At 36.9% G+C, this 27,292-nt stretch overlaps 1 protein-coding gene across 1 annotated transcript in view; it reads right to left on the reverse strand.

Annotated features, from left to right (window-relative positions):
• The window catches only part of DOCK3 (dedicator of cytokinesis 3), a 606,207-nt gene that overhangs the window by 537,289 nt on the left and 41,626 nt on the right, over window positions 1-27,292 (reverse strand). The window contains exon 2 of the mRNA XM_011939302.1: window positions 7,554-7,594. Coding sequence (XP_011794692.1) covers window positions 7,554-7,594 — 41 coding nt within the window. The remainder of the gene's footprint in view (window positions 1-7,553; window positions 7,595-27,292) is intronic.

Consider the following 27,292-nt stretch of genomic DNA (forward strand, 5'->3'; position numbering starts at 1 on the left):
TTCAAGACCAGCTCTAGCAATGTGGCAACACCCTGTCTGTACAAAAAATTTTAAAATTAGCCAGGCATGATGGCATGTGCCTGTGGTCCCAGCTTCTCAGGAGCCTAAAGTAGAAGGGCCACTTGAGCTTGAGAGGTCAAAGTTGCAGTGAACCATGATCACACCACTGTAGTTTAGTCTGGGTGACAGAAAAAGACCCCGTCTCAAGAAAGAAAAAAAAAAAAAAGGTTTTTGAGCTCATCCAGACAAAAATAAAGAAAAAAGAACTTTTTAAATATGAACAAAGTTTTCAACAAATATGGGATTATGTAAAGCAACCAAATCTATCAATTACTGGCATTCCTGAGAAAGAAGGAGAAAAGGTAAACAAGCTGGAAAACACATTTGAGGAAATAATTACAGAAAATTTCCCTAATCTTACTAGCGAAGAAGACATCTAGACACAAGAATTCTAGGGAACACTTGTGAGGCGCAATATAAAATGAAAATCACCAAGGCATATAGTCCACAAGACTGAACAAGAGCAGTGCTAAAGAAAAAATCTGGAAGGAAGCTAGAGAAAAACATCAGACCGCATACAATGGAGAACCCCATCAAAATCACAGTGGACTTCTCAACAGAAAACTTATGAACAGGAGAGACTGGGGGGCCTATTTTAGGTATTCTTAAAGTAAAGAAATTCCAACCAAGAATTTCATATCCTGTCAACTAAGCTTCATTAGCAAAGGGGAACCAAAATCTTTCCCAGACAAGCAATCACTAAGGAAATTTGTTACCACTAGTCCAGGCTTACAGGAGATCCTTAAGAGTTCTAAACATGGAAACAAAAAGAACGATACCTGCTGTCACACAATCACACTTAAGTACATAGCCTATAAAGCAACTACACATTAGAAACTAAAAAGCAGCCAGCTAACAACTTCACGATAGGATCAAAACATCACGTATCAGTATAAATGTTGAATGTAAATAGTCTAAACACTCAATTAGGAAAGAGTAGCAAGTTGAACAACAACAACAAAAAGACCCATCTGTCTGCCATCTTCAGGAGATCCATCTCAGATGTGACAACACCCATAGGCTCAAGGTAAAGGGCTGAAGACAGATCTACTATGCAAATAAAAAAACAAAAAAGATCAGGGGTTACTATTCTTATATCAGATAAAACAGACTTTAAACCAATAACAATTAAAAAAAGGACAAAGAAGAGCATGACATAATGATGAAGAGTTGAATTCAACAAGACTTAACTATCCTAAATACATATGCACCCAATCTTGGAACACACAGATTCCTAAAACAAGTACCTCTAGACCTATGAAAAGACTTAGACAACCTCACAATAACTGTCAGGGACTTTTTTTTTTTTTGAAATGGAGTCTCGTTCTGTCACCCAGGCTGGAGTGCAGTGGCACAATCTCGGCTCACTGCAACCTCTGCCTCTGGGTTCAAGCAATTCTTCTGCCTCAGCCTCCTGAGTAATTAGGACTACAGGTATGCACTACCATGCCCGGTTGATTTTTGTGTTTTTACTAGAGATGGGGTTTTACCATGTTGGCCAGGCTAGTCTTGAACTCCTGGCCACAAATGATCTGCCCACCTCAGCCTCCCAAAGTGCTAGAATTATAGACATAAGCCACTGCACTCAGCCATAGTGGGGGATTTCAATATCCCACTGACAGCATTAGATCACTGAGACAGAAAACTAACAAAGAACATCTGGATTTAAACTCAACACTTGACTAGTCAGATCTAACAGACAGGTACAGAATACTCCACCCATCAACCACAGGATATTCTCACATTCTTCTCATCTACAGAAGTTAATGCAACCAGGACATATTCCAAGATTGACCACATGCTCAACCATAAAGCAAGTTTCAATAAATTTTAAAAAATGGAAGTCATACCAACTATTCTCTTAGGTAACAATGGAATAAAACAGGAATCAATACCAAGAAGATTGCTCAAAACCACATAATTACACGGAAATTTAAAAACTTGTTCCTGAATGAATGTTGGATAAACAACAAAAGTAAGGCAGAAATCAAAAAATTATTTAAAATAAATGAGAACAGACACAATATACCAAAACCTCTGGGATGAAGCAAAAGCAGAGTTAATAGGCAAGTTTATAACGCTAAATACCTACCTCAAAAAGTTAGGAAAAAAATTAGCAATTACACCTGAAGGAACTAGAAAAACAAGAAAAAAGAAACCCCAAAGATAGCAGAAGAAAACAAATAACTAAAGTCAGAGCAGAACTGAACAAAATTAAGACTCCAAAATCCACACAAAGAATCAACAAGATTGATGGACTGCTAGGTAGATTAAGAAAGAAAAAAGAGAAAAGATCCAAATATGTACAAACAGAAATGACAAAGGTGACATTATAGCCAATCCCACAGAAATATGAAAGATCCTCAAACACCATCAGGAACACATAGAAGATATACAGGAAACTGGAAACTAGAAAATCTAGAGGAAATTGATAAATTCCTGGAAACACACAAGCTTCCAAGACTGAATTAGGAAGAAATTGAAACCCTGAACAGACCAATATCAAGTTCAAAAACTGAATCAGTAATAAAAAAACCTACCAACCAAAGCAAGTCCTGGACAGACAGATTCACAGCCAAATTCTATTAGATGTACAAAGAAGAGCTGCCACCAATCTTACTGAAATTATTCCAAACATCAACAAAGAGGGACCCTTCCTTAACTCATTCTACTAAACCAATATCATCCTAGAACCAAAATCTTTCAAGGACACAACAAAAAGAGAAAACTATAGCCAATATCCCTGAACACAGACCAAAATCCTCAACAAAATACTGGTAACCTGAATTCAACACCACATCAAAAGATAATTCATCACAGACTGTTGCCCCAACACCTTTTCCCCTTTGCTGATTTTTCTTTCTATTCTTTCACTGTAATAATTCACAGCTGTGAGTACAACTATATGCCACTATTCAGTACTCATGCTACTCCACAGTACCTGAAACCATTAATTGCCCCTGTTTTTAAAAAATGTTCTCCTTGGCCAACTATGACCTCTATTAGTCTTTTTTTGCCAGTTCCTCTTTCTCTGTCCTCCAAGTTAGCAGTCTTTGCAGTCTCATTTGCAGTGCTATTCTTTAATAGTAAAAGATGATAGTGAAAAAGAATTATCATGTTCTTATGTGCTAGGCACTGCAATAAAGGCTTCATATCAACTCCTTGATTCTTCATTACAATTCCATGAGATAAGTAATAACATAATACCCATTTCAAATACAGACAAAATTAGACAACAGTATAAGGAATCTCCACAAATCCATCACTCACCTTCAACAATTATTAACATTTTGCCAATCTTAACTCATCAATCTATATACATTTTACCCATTATAGTATTTTAGAGAAAATTTCAGAAATTATCCATAAATACTTCAATATTTACCTTAAATATTCAAGGAGGTTCAATCGCTTGAATCTCTGCCTCCCGAGTTCAAGCGATTCTCTTGATGGTAAACACCTTCAATATTTACCTTTTGTTTTTCTGATAAACCCTATCTTCTAGTTATACTGTATGACAGTAACGGATCCACATCCCTGTTGAATGACAGATTCCCTGTTGCCAAAGCATAAACTCCTTAGATTTCTTTGGCATATGACTCTACATGTATAGGTCCAATCTACCTTTCTTGCCTTACCATCCATCACTTTCTCCTGCACTATGCCTTACCCAGCTTAAAACATTTACTATTCCACGAACATATCTTGCAACTTTTTGGTTGTGCAAAACACTCCATAAGGCCCTGTCCCTATCTCACAGAATACTACACATCCTGTTCACAATTATTGTATAAAAGCTGATCCTGAAATCACAAAATGGAAGTAAATATAAACTGCACTGAATGTCATTATTCCTCTTGAGCATATATTTTATAAAAAGCACAAAATTAAAATCAATGTCTGTTGTCCTTTTTTCTCAATTTTATTTCTTATTCTTTAAATCTTCATGTATACTCTTAAGTTTTTTTGTTTGTTTTTTTTGTTGTTGTTTTTGTTTGTTTTTGAGACAGAGTCTTCCCTTGTTGTTCACGAGATCTCAGTTCACTGCAACCCCCACCTCCCAAGTTCAAGCGATTCTCTTGCCTCAGCCTCCCGAGTAGCTGGGATTACAGGAGTGCACCACCAAGCCAGGCTAATTTTTGTACTTTTGGTAGAGACAGCGTTTCTCCCTGCTGGCCAGGCTGATCTCGAACTCCTAGCCTCAAGTGATCCACCTGCCTGGGCCTCCCAAGGTGCCGGGATTATAGGCGAGAGCTACCGTGCCTGGCCAGAAAGTTAATATTTTGATGACTCTAACAACTACATATCATGGCATTTCAGCAGCGGAACAGAACACTATGTCTCAAAACCTTGCTTTGGTCTCTAAAATTATAAAACTAAAGTAAGTTCTACTGTAGAAGTGTATGCAGAAAAACAAAAACAAAGTCCTCAAAAAATGAAAAGACAATAAACTACATTCTGAAAATTATCTAGCATAAAATTTAGTTACACTTCTTGCCTACCATGCTTCTCTTTAACTGCAAAATTTTAATATGTAATCATAACAGAAAGGGTATTTTATAATCACCCCAGTTTTTCCTTCTAAATGTTTTACTATAAAATAATATAGGCAACAAAAAGATTAAGCTTTGCAAATTTTTAAAAACTTTTATAGGAAGAACTTTTTCATCATTTACTAATATATCTAAGTGCTGGCCAGGCACAGTGGCTCACGTCTGTAATCCCAGCACTTTGGGAGGCTGAGGCAGAAGCATCGATTGAGCTCCAGAGTTCGAGACCAGCCTGGGCACATACAGATACCCCGTCTCTATAAAAAGTGTGAAAAAAAAATTAGCTGGGTATGGTGCTATGCACCTGTAGTCCCAGCTACTCAGGAGGCTGAGGGAGGACAGTAGCCTGAGCCCAGGAGTTCAAGAATATAGTGAGCTATAATCATGCTATTGGACTCTAGCCTGGATGACAGAGAGACTCAATCTCATTCATTCACTCACAAATAAATAAATAACTATATTCACTGTCTAGTTCAGATATTATTTTATTTGAGCTATTTTGTGTTTTACTTATTAGTATAAATCATACATGACAAAAGACAAACTTTAATAAGTCATGTTTATTTTTTCCTTTAACCACTAATAGCTATGAAAAACCTATAGAAAATTTTACTTATTATGACTGAAATAAGATCACTTCTTAGCCTTTTGGCTAAGATCAAGTATAGTAGGACCACAATATTAGCACAAATAAAGAATATATAGAAATGCATTTATTTTTGTATCATTTTAATTATGTGGTATCCCTAAATGATTATATTTTAAAAACACTAAATAACTGGTTCCATAAAATATCACTGACACAGGATGAAATTCAGTTACTAATACTGTCTTTCTATACTTTTTTAAGTTTAAGAATACAAATACAAGCTATTAAGAGATATATACATACATGTTGCTAATAAATGCTGTAATAACCTAAGATTCTAGAATACAGATATTACCAAAATATGCAATCTCTGAATACATTAGCCCCCAAAGTAATAAAATTAAAGGAGTCTGATCAGATAAAAAGAGCTCTAACATTCTTTGGAGTAGTGTGAGTTAGGTTCCTCATTTTGTTTAGCTTGCCAAAACACTGCTAAGAGTAATCACAAAATGGCCTCTCCCATAGAGTCCAAAAACTAAGAAAGAGAATTAAGAACTTAAATATGGGGTTCCAAGTACTTTTCCTTAACTCTAAAATAAAACTCTAATTACTTGCTGGAGAAACCATGTGAAGGCACATGGAAATAGGGAAACCCTGAGACTACACAGAGACGCCTGGTTATCTTGGTGGTCTAGCTGAAGACAGTCTTCCAGCCAACCCTGCCAAGATGCCAGACATATCAGTAAACTCTCTTGGACATTCCTACCAGAATGTCTTGGACACTGACCCCACAGCTGACTGTTGCCACAGGTAACCTCACACATCCCAGAATAACTAGCTACCTAGCTGACCCAGTCAAGCCACAAAAGCATGAGAGATAAAATGTTTATCAGTTTAATCCACTAAATTTTGGAGTACTTTGTTGCACAGGAAGATATAATCAAAACAGTTATGTTTAATATTTTAAGGGTATCATCATTCCTGTCTCAATAATGTTTTCAAGCCACAAACTTTGCATCAATCTAATACTTTAATCACAAACATACAATAATTTTAATGAGCACAGTCTACACACTGATCCCCAAACACCAGTATTGGAAATAAGGTAGTGGGAGGTAGCCAAGATCACAAATATTACTAAAAATAAATCAATAGCATGCAATATCACAAAAAACAAATATTCATTTATAACATTCCTCATTTATTCCAGTTCTAACTTTTCAACAATTTTAAATCAAAATTTAAAAAATAAACCACAAGTAGAAAATATTCCCACAGAAGTATTCATGAATGTATTTCAAAATAGAAGTATAAGAAAAATTACCTATAAGCAGTGGTTCTCAACCAGGGGTCATTTTGTCCCCAAGACAAATTCAGCAATGTCTGACGTCCTCTTTTGCTGTCATACTAAGGGACAGAGCGTTGCTAGCATCTAGTAGGTGGAAGCCATATACTCTGCTAAACATCTCACATTGCACAAGACTGTCTCCCACAATAAAGAATCACCTGGCCCAAAATGTCAACAGTGCCAAGAATGAGAAACCACAGCTAGGAGGCATTAAAATATAAAGATATTATTTCCTTATAATCATTACCTTAAAATTAATCAAACTGAATGATTCTACTGGCAAAACTGATTATTAGAACTCAAACAATTTTCTTTTTGAATGAAAACGTGATAATTTTGGTATTTTTCTATATAAAGAAAAGCATACTGCATCAAACATTATGCTACAGAAACATACAAGAAAAATTGATAATATTAATTACATGAAAAAATATGCGGAAAGAAGTGTTTGCAAATACATTACTGGGAAAGGTTATTTCTAACTGCATTATAACTGCTAATTAAACTATATTTTGTTTCATCGATATTAATTGTAATAAATATAAAATCTAGTACATAAAATTAGTATTCTACACTAATACCTTGCTTAAATTCATATTTCAATAAATTATGATTAGAGAAATATCTAATTGGATTATTTGAAAATATTTTCCATTGTGCATTTTAGAAACAATTCATCTAATTATATGGTTCCACAGGACTAGGCCTGTGAATAAGTCAATTTACTTTTTGTCAAATACCTTAAGGAAAAAACATTTAAAAGCCTGAATAGGCTTTTTCAAGATAAGCTTTGGAGCTATGACCATATTTGCATTTCCTGTCCTTTTAGAAGAAACATTTTAATATGCTGAGACAGAGAAGAGTTTTCTGCAGTTTTGTAAAGGAAAGAATCATTGTGGCTATTGTAAAAGATTAAAAGATGAACCACTAACAGTTGTTATACCAAACAAACGTACAAGGTATTTCCTTCCTACATTAGGAAAGGTAACAATAACCTTTTCATTACCTTCACATTTGGCTTCTTTGTTGAAACTCCTCTGTACCAACCTAAAACAAAGCATAAGAGGATATTAAAATCACAACGTCATGTTCAATAAGAGACACAATAGTATTTTTTGAAAAAAATAGATAAATGCACATCTTTCCTTAAATCACCCATTGTGGCTTTATTAGGATCTAGAGTTGTCATAGTAGCTTACTCCAAAAGGTACAGTCATATGGTGAATAAAACATTTCTAATTTTCATTACAAGGCATAAAAAGCCTTTCAACTGAGTAAAATGCAATTAGAAAAGACCTCAGAGGACATGTAATTCACAAGCACAAAAATTCCTACATAAAGGTGTTGGGGCAGAGAAATGCTAAAGTTGTATCACTTTTTTCAAGGCAGATAGGGAGTATAGCCCAGACTTTCTGTTTCACAGTCTCATCCAATCTCCCATGCAGTATACTATACTACTCTCATTTATTTGCCTTCCAGTTGCTAAAGTCAACATCCTTGCTAGTGCAGATCACCTTCTTGATTTATTTCCTTTCAGCATTCACATTCAGCAATACTAATAATAGTTTCAATTACACAATAAAAAACAATTTCCAGAGAAAGAAAATTTTACTGTCAACTTTTCTCAATTTCAATGTACTATTTTCAGAGCTTTGCTATAGTTTCTTTATTTGGGTTTAAAAGGAAGCAGTTCCAATGGTTAGGAGAGGAAGCCAAGAGTTGTATTTAAAGAAGGAAGACAAAGAAGAGATTGCTGATGATAGCTAAATTGAGAGGTTATTACTGAGAGTTTGTACCCCATATTAACTTTTAAAATAACAAAGCTATGAAAAAAATCAACTTTTTTCACCTGAAAACATAACAAACAACAAAAGAGATGAGCCTTGCTCCTATTTAGAACAATAGCTGAAAAAATAAATTTCATGAACTCATTTTATACCTTGCATCTCAGTTTCTCCTTTTTGAAAAATGATAATAACTTACCAATGTGACATTTTACAGTATTTTAAGAAACATAACAGAAAATGACATCAGGAGGTATGGCAGAGTAAGTCTCTTCAAAGAGCCTCTCCTCAAAAGCAATGAGAACACTACAAAGCTAAAGTAATCAAGACAGTATGATATTGGTGAAAGATTAGGCAACTAGAGAACTTAATATGAGAATCCAGAAATAGACCCACATAAATACAATCAACTGATATTTGACAAAGGAGCAAAAGTAGCAAAATGGACAAAAAAGAGTTTTCAACAAATGGTGCTGGAACAACTGGACGTCCATATGCAAAAAAATGAATCTATGCACAGATATTACTCTAGTCACAAAAATAAACTCAAAATGGATCATAGACCTTAACGTAAAATGCAAAACTACAAAACTCCAACAAGATAACATAGGAGAAAATCTAAGTAATCTTGAGTACAGCAATGACTTTTTAACTACAACACCAAAAGCATGATCCATATGGAAGAAATAATTGATACACAGAGCTTCATTAAAATTCAAAACTCCTCTGTGAAAGGCAACATTAAGAAAATAAAATGACAAGCCACAAACTGGGAGAAAATATTTACAAAAGACCTATCTGATAAAGGAATGTTATCCAAAATATACAAAGAACTCTTAAAACTCAACAAGAAAACAAACAGCCCAGCCAGGTGCGGTGGCTCACACTTGTAATCCCAGCACTTTGGGAGGTTGAGGTGGGCAGATCATGAGGTTAGGAGTTTGAGACCAGCCTGACCAACATGGTGAAACCCCTCATCTCTACTAAAAATACAAAAATTAGCCAGGCATGGTGGCATGCGCCTGTAATCCCAGCTACTCAGCAGGTTGAGGCAGGAGAATCACTTGAACCCAGGAGGTGGAGGTTGCAGTGAGCTGAGATGGTACCATTGCACTCCAGCCTGGGTGACAGAGCGAGACTCCAACTCAAAAAAAAAAAAAAAAGAGGCCAGGCGCAGGTGGATCATGAGGTCAGGAATTCGAGACCAGCCTGAGCAACATGGTGAAACCCCATCTCTACTAAAAATACAAAAAAAATTAGCCGGGCATAGTGGTGCATGCCTGTAATCCCAACTACTTAGGAGGCTAAGGCAGGAGTATCACTTGAACCTAAGAGGCAGAGATTGGAGATCACACCAGTGCACGCCAGCCTGGGCAACAGAATGAGACTCTGTTTCAAAAAGAAAAAAGAAGAAAAGAAGAAAAGAAAAGAGCCCAATTAAAAAATAAGCAAAACATCTAAACAGACACTTCACCAAAGATACAGGGATGACAAATAAGAATATGAGAAGACGCTCAACATCACTGTGTGATTAAACAATTGCAAATGAAAACAACAATGAGATACCACCACATGACTTATCACAATGGCCAAAACCAGAACACTGACCCAAACCAAATGCTGGTGAAGACGTAAAGCAAAAGGAACTCTCATTCACTGTTGATGGAAATCCAAAATGGTACAAAGGCACTCTGGAAGACAGTTTGGCAGTTTCTAACAAAACTAAACATATTGTTACCATATGATTGAGCAATCCATTCCTTATATTTACCCAAATGAGTTGAAAACTTACATCCACACAAAAAAACTACAAATTGATGTTTACAGCAGCTTTGTCATACTTTCTGCCAAAACTCAAAAGCATCTAAGATGTCATTCTTCAGCAGATGAGTGAAAAATCAACTGTGGCACATCTATTCAATGGAATGTTATTCAGAGACAAAAAGAAATGAGCTAACAAGCCATGAGAAGACACTGAAGGAATCTTAAACACATACTGTGGATACATTTAACACCATGTAATGATAATGCAAATGTGACACCATGCTCTCTTGTAGTCAACCCTCCTCCCCAACCTCTTCCCCCAGCCCTGACAACCATTAAGTAGTTTCAAAACCACATTATCATTTATAAGGGATGCCACCATTATAAGGTGCACATGAGAATTCTGCTCAGTGAACTTCAGCCATCACCTTTTCTTAAAACCGAAACTCTGCTACAAGCTTTGCCAAATTTATCCATTCTATAACTAAGAAGAATTGAAGACAGTAAGGAAAACAGAAAAGGAAGAATAACTCATTATTTTTGTTTCTCACATAAGAAATAAAAAAGTTCATAAGCTCTCAAAGAAACAACTAAAATATCTCCCAAATCATTATGAATCAACAGGAAATATATGCTTTTCATGAATCAGTACAACGAAGTATTTTCCAAATGTCAATTTACCTACTGTCCAAGAACTCTGGACAATCTACCTCTGCAATTATATTCTCCCCTTTCATTTTCATCATTAATATCTTGACTTTCCAAAATTTCAGAATACTAGCAAAGAAAGTGAAACTCCCCTTGATGTTCCAATTGTCTGAGTCTTCATCAATTTCAACGCCATCATATGCATTTAACCGAAGAACACATCAGAGTCTCATTTGGTGAGTAAAACATCTGCTGGTTTGATTACTACTACGAACTTAAGGTTAAGGCAAAGTTTTACACTCTAACATTTTCAGATATAAATTTTTGTAGAAATTAAAGAAAGGAAGGCATTCTCACAACACTCAAGTTTATAAAGATTTATGTCTAACTTTAAGTCAGAAAAATATAATTGAATTCTATAAAATGCTAAACAAGTATTGCCTCCAAAAGTTCTCTATTGGTCTTCTATCCCTTCTACCTATAAATACCAGCTCTTCCCTTCCTCAGTAACTTGCTGCAACTCTCTAACTTCTAAGCTAGGGGCATGTTACTCACAGTATAATTGCAAGAAACACAGACTTTTTCCACTTTACCCAAATGTATGCAAATGAAAGAATTACTGGAAATGGTTTGGGTATTAACTTCAGATTCCAAAAGAAAAGTTTAACTTTTTGAACCTCAGTTACTCCTCTGCTCTAAACTCTCCAAAAGCATCCAAGATCAAAATAAAATCCAAACCCTTTATTAGAGCCTCTGCTGATCTCAACGTCCACCACACTCTCTGCTTCTCCCCATCCCATCCATCCACTGCAGCCATAATAGTCTCTCTGCAATTCCTTCCACTTACTAAGCTGGCTCCCGCCTCAGCACCTTTATACTTTTTGTACCATATTTCTGGACGGTTCTTTCCCTCCCCAAACCCCTTCTACCCAGAATATCTCAGGATTGCTTCCTCATTTCCATCTCTTCTCTGCCCAAATGTTATCTTCTCAGAAAGGCCATCCCAAATCATCCTATATAAATAAACAGAAGAGAGAAGCTTCCCCCCACCCACTTCCCCACTAATATGGTCTGGCTCTCTGTCCCCATCCAAATATCATCTTGAATTGTAATCTCAATTCTAATCCCCACATGCTGGGGGAGCGACCCAGTGTGAGGTAACTGAATCTGGGGGCAGTTACCCCCATGCTGTTCTCATGATAGTGAGTCCCCATGAGATCTGAAGGTTTTATAAGGAGCTTTCTCCCCTTTGCTCAGCACTTCTCTCATCTGCTGCCATATGAAGAAGGACGTGTTTGCTTCCCCTTCCACCATGATTATAAGTTTCCTGAGGCCTCCCCAGCCATGCAGAACTAAGTCAATTAAACCTCTTTTCTTTATAAATTACCCAGTCCTGGGTATTTCTTCATAGCAGCATGAGAACAGATTAATACACTAAATTCATACTGCAGAGTGTAGGGTGCTGCTATAAGGATACCCAAAAATGTGGAAGCAACTTTGGAACTGGATAACAGGCAGAGGCTGGAACAGTTTGGAGGGTTCAGAAGAAGACAGGAAAATGTGGAAAAGTCTGGAACTTCCTAGAGACTGAGGGCTCAGAAGACAGAAAGATGTGGGAAAGTTTGAAACTTCTGAGAGACTTGTTGAATGATTTTGACCAAAATGCTAATAGTGATATTGACAATGAAGTCCAGGCTGAGGTGGTCTCAGATGGAGATGAGGAATTTGTTGGGAATTGGAATAAAGGTGGCTCTTGCTATAGTTTAGCAAAGAGACTGGTGGCATTTTGCCCCTGCCCTAGAGATCTATGAAACTTTGAACTTGAGAGAGATGATTTAGGGTATCTGGTCGAAGAAATTTCTAAAGAGCAAAGCATTTTCAAGAGTGTAACTTAGCATAAAAGTTTGGAAAATCTGCAGCCTGACGATGCGGTAGCAAAGAAAAACCCATTTTTGGGGGAGAAATTCAAGCCTGCTGCAGAAATTCGCAAGGTAATGGGAAGCCAAATGTTAATCACCAAGACAATGAGGAAAACGTCTCCAAGGCATGTCAGAGACCTTCATAGCAGCCCCTTTCATCACAGTCCCAGAGGCCTAGGAGGGAAAAATGGTTTCCTGCACAAGGTCCAGGGCCCCACTGCTGTGTGCAGCCTGAGGACTTGGTGCCCTGTGTCCCAGCTGCTTCAGCTCCAGCCATGACTAAAGGTACACCTCAGGTCATTGCTTCAGAAGGTGAAAGTTACAGCTCAGGCCACTGCTTCAGAGGGTGGAAGCTCTATGCCTTGGCAGCTTCTATGTGGTATTGGCCCTGTGGGTATGCAGAAGACAAGAATTGAGGTTTAGGAACCTCCGCCTAGATTTCAGAGGACGCATGAAAATGCCTGGGTGTCCAGGCAGAAGTCTGCTGCAGGGGCAGAGCCTTCATGGAGAATCTCTGCTAGGGCAGTGCAGAAGGGAAAGACAGTGTAAGAGTCTCCACACGGAGTCCCCACTGGGGCACTGCCTAGTGGAGCTGTCAGAAGACAGCCACCATCCTCCACAACGGGATCCCTGGGAATCAGAAGTGATAGATCCCTCCCAGAATCTAAGGCTCTGTTCTGTTTTGCATTGTGTTATCTGACGTTTTTTACTTTTGGGTGTATCAGAAATCACTTCACATTATGACAGAACTTTGGGGTGTGATAACCAAAATATACTTTGGTAGGAAATATATTTTTAGCAATAGATACTGCAGTTATGGGGGGATACTTGGCTCTTTGCATGTTTGGATAAGAGAAGCAAGCTCTTGGCAACCTGGAAGGAATGAAGATATCCCTCTCCCACAACTGAGAGGGGTAAGATCTCATGGGGTTGGGTTAATCACAGAATGAGCTGATTGGCTTTGGGTTGCTTTGCAATGAAATGCACAGTAAAATCATTGCACTGTCTTGTTCCATAATGTTTTTCTTTTGGGGATCCAGAATCTGCTACAAAAATGGAACCCTTAATTTTGGGTTTTGTTAATCTGCTTTGCCTTACAGTTGTGCCTGCTTATTAGGCCCTAAAAACTGCATACTTTAAAGAAAAACCTAAAAACTGGCAAATAAACAAATCTTACAAGTACTGGATCTTCTTCTGTCTGTGTGTTTATATGTGCTGTATATGTGATATGAGGCTTTAATAGAGGCTGCCCTAAGGAATTTTGTCATCCATGAACAATTGTTGTCTTGTTTTGATCCTCTAGATGGTTTATAGTCAGCTATATAACTTTGACAGGTGCTCTTGAATGGAGGTGTCTGGTAAGTTTGAAGACTGTGATTTTGATTAATTGGTTTAAAGGTAATAAGCACTTAAATATTTTGTCAGAAAAGTAAAAAGTGTAATGCCTTTTAGTTCATGACTTAAGTAATCTTTGGGAAATAAAAACAGTTTTGCATGCAAGGTGTGTAAAGAAAGTGATATGTGATTTGGTAAAAGATTATAAAAAGGCATGTGAATGTGAGGTAGTTTTGCCTAGATTAAAGGGTTAAATGATTGTTTTAAGTTAGAGAGGATACAGCTGAAGATTTGTGCAAGTTGTGAAACATCTGTGAAAAATTAATCTTGTAAAAAAAGTCTGTGTGTGAACAATGGAATAAATATACAACAGGGTTTTCTCAGAACACTAACCTGCCTTCTGTAACAAAAATTTGTAAACAGTTATAAAAAAGGTTTATGAGAATCTACCTTATGGTCAAAGTGATTAAGATTGAATAGGATTGTCTATTAGGTTTTAAGAATTGAGTGTGACATTAATAGTACACCAATGCAAGGGTGAAATATGGCTTTCTGTCTTGAACAAGATTTTCATGTTACATTAAAAAATAATGAAGGGGTCGGGCGCGTTGGGTCACACCTGTAATCCCAGCACTTTGGGAGGCCGAGGCAGGCGGATCACGAGGTCAGGAGATCGAGACCACCCTGTGAATGGTGAAACCCCGTCTCTACTAAAAATACAAATAATCAGCCGGGCATGGTGGTGGGCACCTGTAGTTCCAGTTACTCAGGAGGCTGAGTCAGGAGAATGGCGTGAACCCGGGAGGCAGAGCTTGCAGTGAGCCAAGATCATGCCACTGCACTCCAGCCTGGGTGACAGAGCAAGACTCCGTCTCAAAAAAAAATAAAAAATAATGAAGGATTTTTGTTTGCTCCTTTTGAATAACTACAGGAAAAAGAAAGGAAAGAAAAAAGACACTTTGGAAAGCTAAGTCTTCCCTCTTAGTTTTTGCCTGTTTTAAATGTTTGAGTTATCATTTTGGCTAAATGAATGACTTATAGTGACATGGAACTCTATTTTATAATATGAAGTGTCTTAAAACTTTGATATTTGACAAACTTTCCAAAATCAAATTATAAAGTATGACTTTCTCTGACTTAATTAATATTTTAGCTATTAGGTCACCTAAGGTCCAAAAATGACATATTCAGCTTATTTGGTATACAAACCATACAGAAAGTACTGTCAAATAAGAAATGGTGTTTGACTTTCTTGGGAATACATTTGTGTTAACGTTATTGTGTCCCAAAATTATGAAAAACTCCTATAAGTCTGATATGACTTAGGATGTGTTATTAATAATTATAATTGTTATGTAAAATTGTTGTATGCCACAAAAGTAACTAAAACTCCTAGTCAAATGTAGCTTTAATAGGGGCTTCCCTAAAGAATTTGGTTATCCACGAACACTTGTTTTCTTGTTTTAATCTTCTTCAAAAACAATTGTTTTCTTGTTTTGATCCCTTGAAAAAAACCTCTTCAAGGCTTATAATTAGCTATAGAACTTTTGACAGGTGCTCTTGTAAGTTTCTGGTAAGTTTGGAGATTACAACATCAGAATGCAGAAAAAGCTTTCAGAACTCTCCTGGAGAGCTGAAATGTTCATGAATATCAAGCAGAAGACGAGTTAACTGCAAAGACTAAACTAAAAAGTTCAAAGTAATCTTTTTGACTTTGCTTAAAATGTTGCTGATTCTTTGTTTTGTTTTTTAGAGTCAAGAAAACTTTTCTTTTGAGCTACTTACAGCTTTTAACAATTAAGTAAAGTATACTCCTGTGAAAAAAATTTGGAGCATATTTGTTTCTCTCTACCTGATTTCTCCAGAATTTGGAAACTATTTGTGAGTATTCTTAATTTATAGCAATATAGTTATTTGCATAAGTGCAGTAAGAATGTTTTCTTTTGCAACAGGACACAATTGGAGAAACTGGTTATTTTACCAAGGTTTTGACTGGAATGATGTGCTTTCTTTTAAGGAATCAAATTTGACATACAGAGCAATGAAAGCCCCATGGGAAAACCGACCTCATACCTTGCCTACACAGTCCCTGTACAGGATTCCTGACCTCTGGTAAGTAAAGAATGTCACTTTCTGAAAGGTTCAGGGGCCCCAAATAGTCTTGAGACCTCAAGAGGAGATGAGTTTACCCAATTCATAGGTATTTGAGGGTACACAAACCCATGGCTGGGCTTGGCTTTAAAAAAAAATCTTATCTGAGATTTCTTATGGAACACAGTTCCATCAAAGCCTATTTAAAAAGTCTATGTGACAAATAATTATTCTTGCTGCACTTTAAACAAATAATCAGGCCAAGTATAAGAATAAGGCTTATTTTTGCAAACAAATTGGTCCTATTACAATTTGTCTTTAGTAAAAATGGAAGACTAAAGAAAAAAAATGTTTCAAGAATTATGGTATGCCTGTTATTAGATTCTAGTCTCATCAGTTGTTTCGAAGTTTTATCTGCATTTTAGACTAATCCTGTTTATCCTGTGAACCAATCAGTGATCTCTGACTGCTGCTCAGAAGAAAGAGAGGGATGACTAATGCAAACATCTGGATCAATATTCTAATTCTGGGCACACACTGGCATCAGCTAGCAACCCCATATCAGCTTGGTTCCAACAATTGCCCAGTTCATGAAAAGCTTTCTTATTTAGTTTACTTGGGATAATTTTACTTATTTTGCTTTACTGTTGTGGAATATATTGCTGTTATACTCTTTGTATAGGAATGCAGAATAAGCTTACCGAATGTTTTCTTAAATTGAAGACTTGTTGATCTTCCAGATATCACCTTTCTTCAAACTCGCAGGTATGAATGGCCCTCAACATACCAATGCTTTCTGACTGAGTTCCTCTCTAACATGAATACAAGAGACCCTGAGAGTTAGGCAGGAATATCACCGCCCCTATTCAGCCTGAAGAAGTTACAGAAGATGGATCTTCATCCCTCTACTAACCTTAGGTTTAAGAGTTCCCTTGTAAAAGGGAGAAGAAAAATATGTCAGAGGTGTTTGAATAAGACCAACTCCATCTCGAATAGGGGCTAGGTAAAATAAGGCTGAGACCTACTGGGTTGCATTCCCAGGAGTTTAGGAATTCTAAGTCACAGGATGAGATAGGAAGTCAGCACAAGATACAGGTCACAAAGACCTTGCTAATAAAAACAGGCTGTACTTTTCTTATAAATCTGTTTAAGTTCCTTACAGATTCTGGATATCAGACCTTGGTCAGATGGGTAGATTGCAAAATTTTTCTCCCGTTCTGTAGGCTTCCTGTTCACTCTGATGATAGTTTCTTTTGCTGTACAGAAGCTCTTTAGTTTAATTAGATCCCATTTGTCAATTTTGGCTTTTGTTGCCATTGCTTTTGGTATTTTAGTCATGAAGTCTTTGCCCATGTCTATGTGCTGAATGGTATTGCCTAGGTTTTCTTCTCGAGTTTTTACGGTTTCAGGGCTTACGTTTAAGTCTTTAATCCATCTTAAGCTAATTTTTGTATAAGATGTAAAGAAGGGGTCCAGTTTCTATTTCCTGCATATGGCTAGCCAGTTTTTCCAACACCATTTATTAAATAGGGAATCCTGTCTCCATTGCTTGTTTTTATCAGGTTTGTTGAAACAACCTCATCAAAAAGTGGGCAAAGGATATGAACAGACATTTCTCAAAAGAAGACATTTACCCGGCCAACAAACATATGAAAAAAAGCTCATCATCACTGGTCATTAAAGACACGCAAATCAAAACCATAATGAGATACCATCTCATACCAGTTAGAAAGGCAATCATGAAAAAGTCAGGAAACAACAGATGCTGGAGAGGATGTGGAGAAACAGGAAGACTTTTACACTGTTGGTGGGAGCATAAACTAGTTCAACCATTGTGGAAGACAGTATGGCGATTCCTCAAAGATCTAAAACCAGAAATACCATTTGACCTAGCAATCCCATTACTGAGTATATACCCAAAGGATTATAAATCATTCTACTATAAAGACACATGCACATATATGTTTATTGCAGCACTATTCACAATAGCAAAGACTTGGAACCAACCTAAATGCCCATCAATGATAAACTGGATAAAGAAAATATGGCACATATACACCATAGAATGCTATGCAGCCATAAAAAAGGATGAGTTCCTGCCCTTTGCAGGGACATAGATGAAGCTGGAAACCATCATTCTCAGCAAACTAACACAGGAACAGAAAACTAACCACGTCATCTTCTCACTCAAAAGTGGAGATGAACAATAAGAACACATGGACATAGGGAGGGGAACATCACACACCAGGGCCTGTCGGTGGGTGGAGGACTAGGGGAGGGACAGCATTAGGAGAAATACCTAATGTAGATGACGCGTTGATGGGTGCAGCAAACCACCATGGCACGTGTATACCTATGTAACAATTCTGCACATGTATCCCAGAACTTCAAGTATAATTTTAAAAAATAAAAATAAATAAAACAGGTTGCAGTAAAGAAGCCAGCCAAAACCCACCAAAACCAAGATGGCAATGAAAGTGACCTCTGGTTGTCCTCACTGACCATTATATGCTAATTATAATGCATTCGCATGCTAAAAGACATGCCCACCAGTGCCATGATAGTGCACAAATGTCATGGCAATGTCAGGAAGTTATCCTATATGGTTTAAAAAGGGGAGGAACTCTCAGTTCCAGGAATTGCCCACCCCTTTCCTAGAAAACTCATGAATAATCTACCCTTGTTTAGCATATAATCAAGAAATAGGCATAAAAACAGTCAACCAGGAGGGCTGCTCTGCCTGTGGAGTAGCCATTCTTTCATTCCTCTATTTTCCTAATAAACTTCCTTTCACGTCAAAAAAATAAAAATAATATGCATTCTTATTTAGATTGTGAAATGCCCTTGCCAGTCACTCAATGCAAGTGAGGCTATACTATCCCAAAGAGCCAACAGTACCACAACAATTGGTGCTGACAGAGAAGCTGCAGAACAGTGTCGGCAGTGTGAACCTAAACGAATGAAGCCTCTATACAGATCAGGCCATGTGACAGTCAACAATCCGTAATCCTTTACAAAGATTCCAGGTGCAAACCAATCAAACCAGATCAAAAGCATCAAATGCAGTCCAACAAAACAATACCCCTTTGACAAGAAGTTTCAAAGATTAAAGTTTTTTATTCCAAAGGTTTAACATATATTCCTCACTGATGAAAGAAAAAAATGAAAATGTATTTATATCCAATACCTGGCTAATAGCTGCACAGGAAGTAGAGACAGGTAGAAGATAAGCACAAATTCTCTCCCATTCCATTCCATGATTTAAAGTAATTTAATAACAAACCATGGTTCTTTGCGAAGACTTGCACAAGGACCCACTTTAGAGATCATTTAAGCAACCAACTGTAAATTCAAGAGCCAAAAACAAAATCCACAATCTTTTTAAAATACTGATTTTTTTTTCCCTTTGGTGAATCAATAAAAATATATGGAGTTCACCCAATTCTGGATCCCTTTTCCAGTTATATAACTAATGATAGGCAGGAAACCAAGTGCCAACCACTTGTAAAAATAAGAAACTTGTAAGAGAATTCAGCCACAAAATAGAAAAATGTAATTATTCAAAAGGTCTACATTCAAAATTCTCTTTCCACTATTTGCACTGAAAATTTTACACAAAAATCATCTGCATTTATTTGTATAGTTTAAAATTATACTGAATTTTCATTTGTGATCTGCAAATTTAAAGATAATAATCACCAATAAATAAATTACATTAAAAACAGAATTTTTACTTGCAAATGAATCATTATTTTGTTAAGATTAGTCACTCTGGAGGGCCATAAGCAAATTTCAATAATACTGCCACTGATCAAGATATTTTTAAACTCTTTTGGAATTATAATACTATATATTTGTCAACTTCTGGTTCTAGTACTGACAAAAACTTTGCTTTGGACAAAATACATGAAACAGCTGTGTAAGGATATTGGAAAGCAACTATCATCAACAGAACGTCAGACACTATAATCTCCAAGAGAAGGAAACCACATCAAGGTGAGCTCATTTACCTGACTTTTTTTTCTGAGGGCATACCAGCAGAAAATGATAGTTCCATTGAGATAAGAGAAAAATTTGACATTGAGGGCTACCAAATTAACTGAGCCTTAGGGACAAAAATCTCAGAAAGAAATGAACTACAGTAAATCCAAAATTTTATGTATAATCTCCACTCCTGAGATTTCCCAGTTCCCAAAATGGCATCCAGGGCTCCAAGAAACCCCACAAAAAGCAGCAGACGAGAGGCTGAAGAGCTGAGCAGAGCCACATTACATTTAGGAGAAATCAGTAACACCATGACTTTTCAAATAAATTATGTAAGTCAAATATTAACTAAATGAAACCTTTAAAATGCTAAAAGAAAATACCCATCAACCTAAAATTCTATACTGAGGACAAATATCATTCAAAAATGATGACAAATTTAAGAGATTCATATAAGCAGAAAGTGACACAATGTGCAGCAAACCAGCCCTGAAGAAATACTACTAAAAGGTGTATCTAAATGGCAAATAAATAAATAAATAAATCCCAGCAAGAACTATGTAAAAGCATGATAAAAAAGATAACTGAAAAGGGTAAAAGGGGCCGGGTAAAAGGGGCCAGGTGCGGTGGCTCACGCCTGTAATCTCAGCACTTTGGGAGGCCGAGGCGGGCAGATCACAAGGTCAGGAGTTTGACCTCATATCTGACCAACATGGTGAATTCCGTCTCTACTAAAAATACAAAAATTAGCTGGGCATGGTGGCACACGCCTGTAATTCCAGCTACTCAGGAGGCTGAGGCAGGAGAATCACTTGAACCTGGGAGGCAGAGGTTGCAGTGAGCAGAAACTGTGCCACTGCACTCCAGCCTGGGCAACAGAGCAAGACTCTGTCTCAAAAAAAAAAAAAGAAAAGGGTAAAAGGCTGGGCGCAGTGGCTCATGCCTGTAATCCCAGTACTTTGGGAGGCCAAGGCGGGCATATCACTTGAGGTCAGGAGTTCGAGACCAGCCTGGCCAACACGGTGAAACCTTGCCTCTACTAAAAATACAAAAATTAGCAAGGTGTGGTGGTGCACACCTGTAGTTCCAGCTATTCGGGAAGCTGAGGCCACGGAGGCAGAAGCTGCAGTGAGCCGAGATGGCACCACTGCACTCCAGTCTAGGTGACAGAGCGAGACTCCATCTCAAAAAAAAACACACACACACAACAAAAAGGAGTGCATGTTTCAAACTCTAGGATAACCACTAAGGGAAAAGCTGTAAAACCAGTAAGCTAATAGAGGAGCCTAAATGAAATAATTAAAATGCTGAGTTAATTCAAGGAAAGTAAGAAAGGATAAGTTGAGAAACTAAGGAACAAAAAGAAAACAAGGACCAAGATGATACACTTACACCTAACTATATCAAACTGCAAAAGGACTAAATAATCCAGATTGCTAGATTAAACAAAAATAAACTCCCAAACTATAAGCTATAGGTTGGTGCAAAAGTAACTAGGGGTTTTGCTGTTACTTTCAATGGCAAAATCACAATTACTTTTGCACCATTCTAATATTTATACATGCTACAGACAGAATGTTTTGTGTTCCTCCTGCAAATTTATATGTTGAAACCTAATCCCCAATATAAGCGTATCCAGACGTCAAGCCTTTGAAAAGGTGATTGGATCATGAGAACAAGGCCCTTATAAAAGGGATTAATGCCCTTACAAAAGAGACCCCAGAGATCTCACTTGCTCCTGCTTCATAGATGCAATATCTTCCTTTGTCTCTCAGAAGATATTAATGGTAATCTTTCTTCACCCTGTGCAGTCTGTTTCCTACAAAGTGATTTTTCATTTTGGGGGACAGAATGGGAGATAGATAAATACGGCTATCTTTCATGTTAGATGCATCCTCAAATATCCTGTATCCTTGGTTGCCAGTTCATATTCAAGGCAAAGGAAATAAAAAGTTAACTGGAAGCTCCAAATAGTTGAGTGAAGCTTGCTGACCTTATGGTTCACTGCACAGAGATCTCACTATATCATTTGTTGTGGAGACCCAGACTTCAATAGTATCAAGTGGGAAAAATCAGGAGACAGAAAATATACCAATCATTCAAACAGAAAAAATTTATTATAAAGAAACATTAAATAGGTAAAAGATGGTAAACTGAAAATGGAAGAGAGCTCTAATATATAAGAGAGGTAGCAACTACAGAAAGCAGCTGCCACATTTAAGGCTGAGGGAAAAGTAAACAAGGGAAAAAAAAGGCTTACCAACTTACAAAAGGGGCCCCAAAAGGCTAAGATGCAGATCTGTGAGGAAATGTTCGACTACTGCAGAAATATGCTATCCACTGACTACTCAGTGAGAAAGGATGTTGCTGAAGGTCATGCATCAGAACAAAGACCACTGCTTGCCATGGGAAATACTGTGGGCATCAACTACTTGCAGAGCAGTCTGCCACTGTGATTAAAAAAAAAAAAAAAACCATGAAGAACCACATCCCTTCTTCCTAACAACCTCCCTCCTGCACTCCTTTATTAGCAGTGACTAACATAGATTCAGCTGACAAAGAAAAAATATATTTTGCAGAGTCCAGGGCCTTCCCCTTATCATGGATTGCCCACACAAAAGTCTTCTAGTCTCCTGCTTGAAAGGGGAAAGGACTCGCTGCCAGGATTTTGAGAGCCGAGTACAGGATGAAGGCTGTCAGTCTTCAATATTCAGTAGGCATACTGTCACTTAACCACCCCCGACCCAGTTTTAATATGGAACGCTTTTCCTCAACTGTGCATGAAATCTCCCAATCCAAGGATGCTCTATTTTAACCCTCCATCAAAAACAAACCTCAAAACTTCTACCAGGATGAGATAAGAGTGGCCATCAAATGAGATGAAGTAAAGGAGAACCACTTAAAAATATATTCATCCTCAGTTCCAAAGGTATCTGGTGCTAAAATTTACTATGCTTTTTGAGGATATGCTGTGTAAACAAGGTTAGTTCTCAGCTATTCCTGCTACCACCTTGAGATTCGGCTGTCTCAGCTCTACTAAGTGACAGTTCCTACTCTTTCAATGCCTTGCCAATTTCCTTGTCCTTATGGGTATATGACATTTTATAATCTCTGTATCTTCTTTTTTGTAGTGTTTCAGGGAGAAGCAAAGTTAAATGCAGATATTTAATACTCCACTGTAACCCCAAAGCTTCCAAATACTATATTCAACTTGGTAGCAAATTTTTATCCTTTGACAGTTTGTAAACTTACTCTGAGGGAAATTCCAAATATTTTTTATAAAAGCCCATTATTATTAAAATAATTATATAATCTGCCCAAGTGCCTGTTACAGGTACAACATTCCTCTAGATGTACATGCTATAACATTTGCTTTTAAAATATTTGCTAATTTATGATATTTAATATTAAAAAAATTACAAGAAGGATTAAAGATTAATACAAAGATACATGTTCTTTTTTGAGTCCTAACACTAGCACTGAAACAAACATAAGAGAAAAATTGGAATGAACACCAACCATGGCACAGATATAATCTTCCTAGTCATAGCTCAAAGGTTATTAGTTCATTTATCCACCTAAAATTTACATGGAAAAATAGCTATGTTGCAGAGGATAACTTGAGGCATCAGAAAGTCATGCTCACTGTCATAAATCATTCAAAACAGAGCTAGAAATAGACCCTGTTCCATTATCCTCTCTACAAAGCCAATAATATATCTAGAAAAAGGTACGCTAGGAAATGGCAGTGAACAGGCAAGACTTGGGAGCACAAGGAAAAGATACATATCAGTCTGAGTTGCCTGTGAGCCATTCATCAAAGGCCATGAAAGACTTAGGTTATCTACATCATTTTGACCCCCTAAAAAATTTGGTTTCAAATATGTACACAAAATCACAAAACAAATTACGACCCTCCTCTGCCTACCACAGGCTATCTTCAAGACCCAGGAGTAGGCAAAACATATTAATATAAACCTTCAAACCCTGAGGCTTCTTTTTCCAATAGCCCACAGTCTATTACTAACTTAGCAAACTCTTATATAATTCCCCATGAATGAAAAGCTTTCCAGCTGACCAGAGAACTACAGTTCAAAGTTACCTCTATTGCTCATGTGTTCAAAAATAGAAAACCTCATAAATATGTTGTATTCATTTATTCACTTTTTAAAGTAGCCTAGCAGGGTAAAGAGCAAGCCCCATACAACCCAACAGACTTTGTAAATGGCTCTCAAAAAATACTGCTCTAGACTATCAGTGATCTTTCTAAACTTCAGTCACTCAGTGAGTTCCAAACAGCTTAATGCTCAAGGCAGATCAAGAGAATCCAAATACACCTTCTGTCACATACAACCTATGTTCTACTCAACCACTTTTAGTTTCCTCAACTAAAAAATGGAGGTAGTAATGTCTCACAAGACTACTGTGAGATTAGTTAAAATAATGAATGTATAATACCTACTAGTGGTGCCTAGATTAGTTAAAATAATGAATGTATAATAACTACTACTGGTGCCTAGGACATGGTGGTTAATGAGCAAATGATAACTATTATAAAATTCCAATTTATTTTTAAAAATTAACTTAAGTTGCAAGTATAATGAAAAATCTGTCAAACGCATTTAAAAGTAATAGTGTTAAGTATTTAGAACTATATTTTACAAATGTATGCTAAGTATGCTGATTTCAAATTCTGTGACAATATTCAAACATAAATCAGTTTCCAGAGCTAACAGAAATGAGGTCTTTATAACTACAAGAAGCCTTTTTTCTTATCAAAAAGATGAAAATGTCAATTCTCCATATAATCTCATTAAAATTTGAAATGTTAAGTGTCATTAGTAAGTGGCAGGAATATATTTATCCACCAAAGTACAGTACAGACTAATAAAAATGGTACCTAAGGCCAGGCACAGTGGCCCACGCCTGTAATCCCAGCATTTTAGGAGGCCAAGGCAGGGGGGATTGCTTGAGCCCAGGAGTATGGTACCAGCCTGGGCAACACAGCAAGACTCTACCAAAAAAATTTAAAAATTAGCTGGGCATGGTGGCACATGCCTGTAGTCCTAGTTATTCAGGAGACTGAAATGGGAGGATCATTTGAGCCCACAAGTTTCAGGCTGCAGTGATCTATGACTGAACCACTGCCCTCTAGCCTGGGTGACAGAGCAAAACCCTGACTCTAATAAAAAAAAAAAAAAGTATCCGAGCTAGAAATATCCTTATATCTTTATTGTATAATTTATCAATATCATTCTGACAATGTAATTCTATACCTAGAAAATCCTAGACCCTGCCAAAAGGCTCTAGGAAGTGATAAACAACTTTAGCAAAGTTTCAGGATACAAAATTAACGTACAAAAATCAATAGCATTTCTATACACCAATAACATCCAGACTGAGTCAAATCAAGAACACAATCCCACTTACAACAGCCATAAAAAATAAAATAAAATAAAATAAAATAAAATAAAATAAAATATCTAGGAATATAGCTAACCAATGAGGTAAAAGATCTCTACAAGGAAAACTACAAAATACGGCTGCAAGAAATCAGAGATGACACAAATAAATGCAAAAACATTCCATGCTCAGGAACTGAAAGAATCAATATTGTTAAAATGGCCATACTGCCCACAGCAATCTACAGATTCAACACTATTCCTATCAAACTATCGTCATTGTTCATAGAATTTAAAAAATAATTATAAAATTCATATGGAATAAAAAAAGAGCCCAAATAGCCAAAGCAATCCTAAGCAAAAAGAACAAAGCCAGAAGCACTTCATTATCTGACTTCATACTATGAGGCCACAGTAATCAAAACAGCATGGTACTGGTACAAAAACAGACACAAAGACCAATGGAACAGAATAGAAAACTCAGAAATAAAGCTGTAAAACTGAGAAATAAAGCTCAGCTACAACTGTCTGATCTTCATCAAGGCTGACAAAAGCAATGGGGAAAGGACTCCCTATGCAATAAATGGTGTTGGAATGGTTAGCAATATGCAGAAGAATGAAACTGGATGCTTAACTTTCACCATACATAAAAATTTACTGAAGATATATTACAGATTTAAATGTAAGACTTCAAACTATAAAAATCCTAGAAGAAAACCTAGGAAATACCTTCTCGGCATTGGCCTTGGCAAAAACAAACTGTGGCTAAGTCTCCAAAGCAACTGCAACAAAAACAATTGACAAGTGGGACCTAATTAAAGAGCTGCTTCTGCACAGCAAAAAAATAATAATAATAATAATAATAATGAAAACTGTCAGCAAAATAGACAACATACAGAATGGGAAAAAATATTTGCAAACTATGCATCTGACAAAGGACTAATATATCCAGAGTCTACAAGGAACTTAAATCAATAAACAAAAAACAACCCATTAAAAAATGGCCAAAGGACATGAACAGACACTTCTCAAAAGACAACATACAAGCGGCCAACAAACATGAAAAAATGCTCATCATCACCAAAACCACAATGAGATAGCATCTCACACCAGTCACAATGGCTATTATTAAAAGTTTTTAAAAAAAAAATATGCCAGCAAGACTGTGGAGAAAGGGGAACATTTATATACTTATTGATGGGAATGTAAATTGGTTCTGCCCCTGTGGGCAGCAGTCTAGTGATTTCTCAGAGAACTTAAGGCTACCATGTGACCCAGCAATCCCATTACTGAGTACATTTCCAAAAGAAAACAAATCATTCTACCAAAAAGACACACATACTCACATGTTTATCACTGCACTATTCACAACAGCAAAGACATGGAATCAACCTGAGTTCCCATCACTGGTGGACTGGATAAAGAAAATGTGAAACATATATACCATGGAATACTATGCAGCCATAAAAAATAATGAACTCCAACAAAAGCCAAAATTGACAAATGGGATCTAATTCAACTAAAGAGCTTCTGCACAGCAAAATAAACTACCATCAGAGTGAACAGGCAACCTACAGAATGGGAGAACATTTTTGCAATCTACTGATCAGACAAAGGGCTAATATCCAGAACCTACAAAGAACTCAAACAAATTTACAAGAAAAAACAACCCCATCAAAAAGTGGGCAAAGTATATGAACAGACACTTCTCGAAAGAATACATGCATACAGCCAACAGACACATGAAAAAATGCTCGTCATCACTGGCCATCAGAGAAATGCAAATCAAAACCACAATGAGATACCATCTCACACCAG

Source organism: Colobus angolensis, unplaced genomic scaffold, assembly GCF_000951035.1.
Source record: "Colobus angolensis palliatus isolate OR3802 unplaced genomic scaffold, Cang.pa_1.0 Scaffold18, whole genome shotgun sequence".
Taxonomy (NCBI): domain Eukaryota; kingdom Metazoa; phylum Chordata; class Mammalia; order Primates; family Cercopithecidae; genus Colobus; species Colobus angolensis.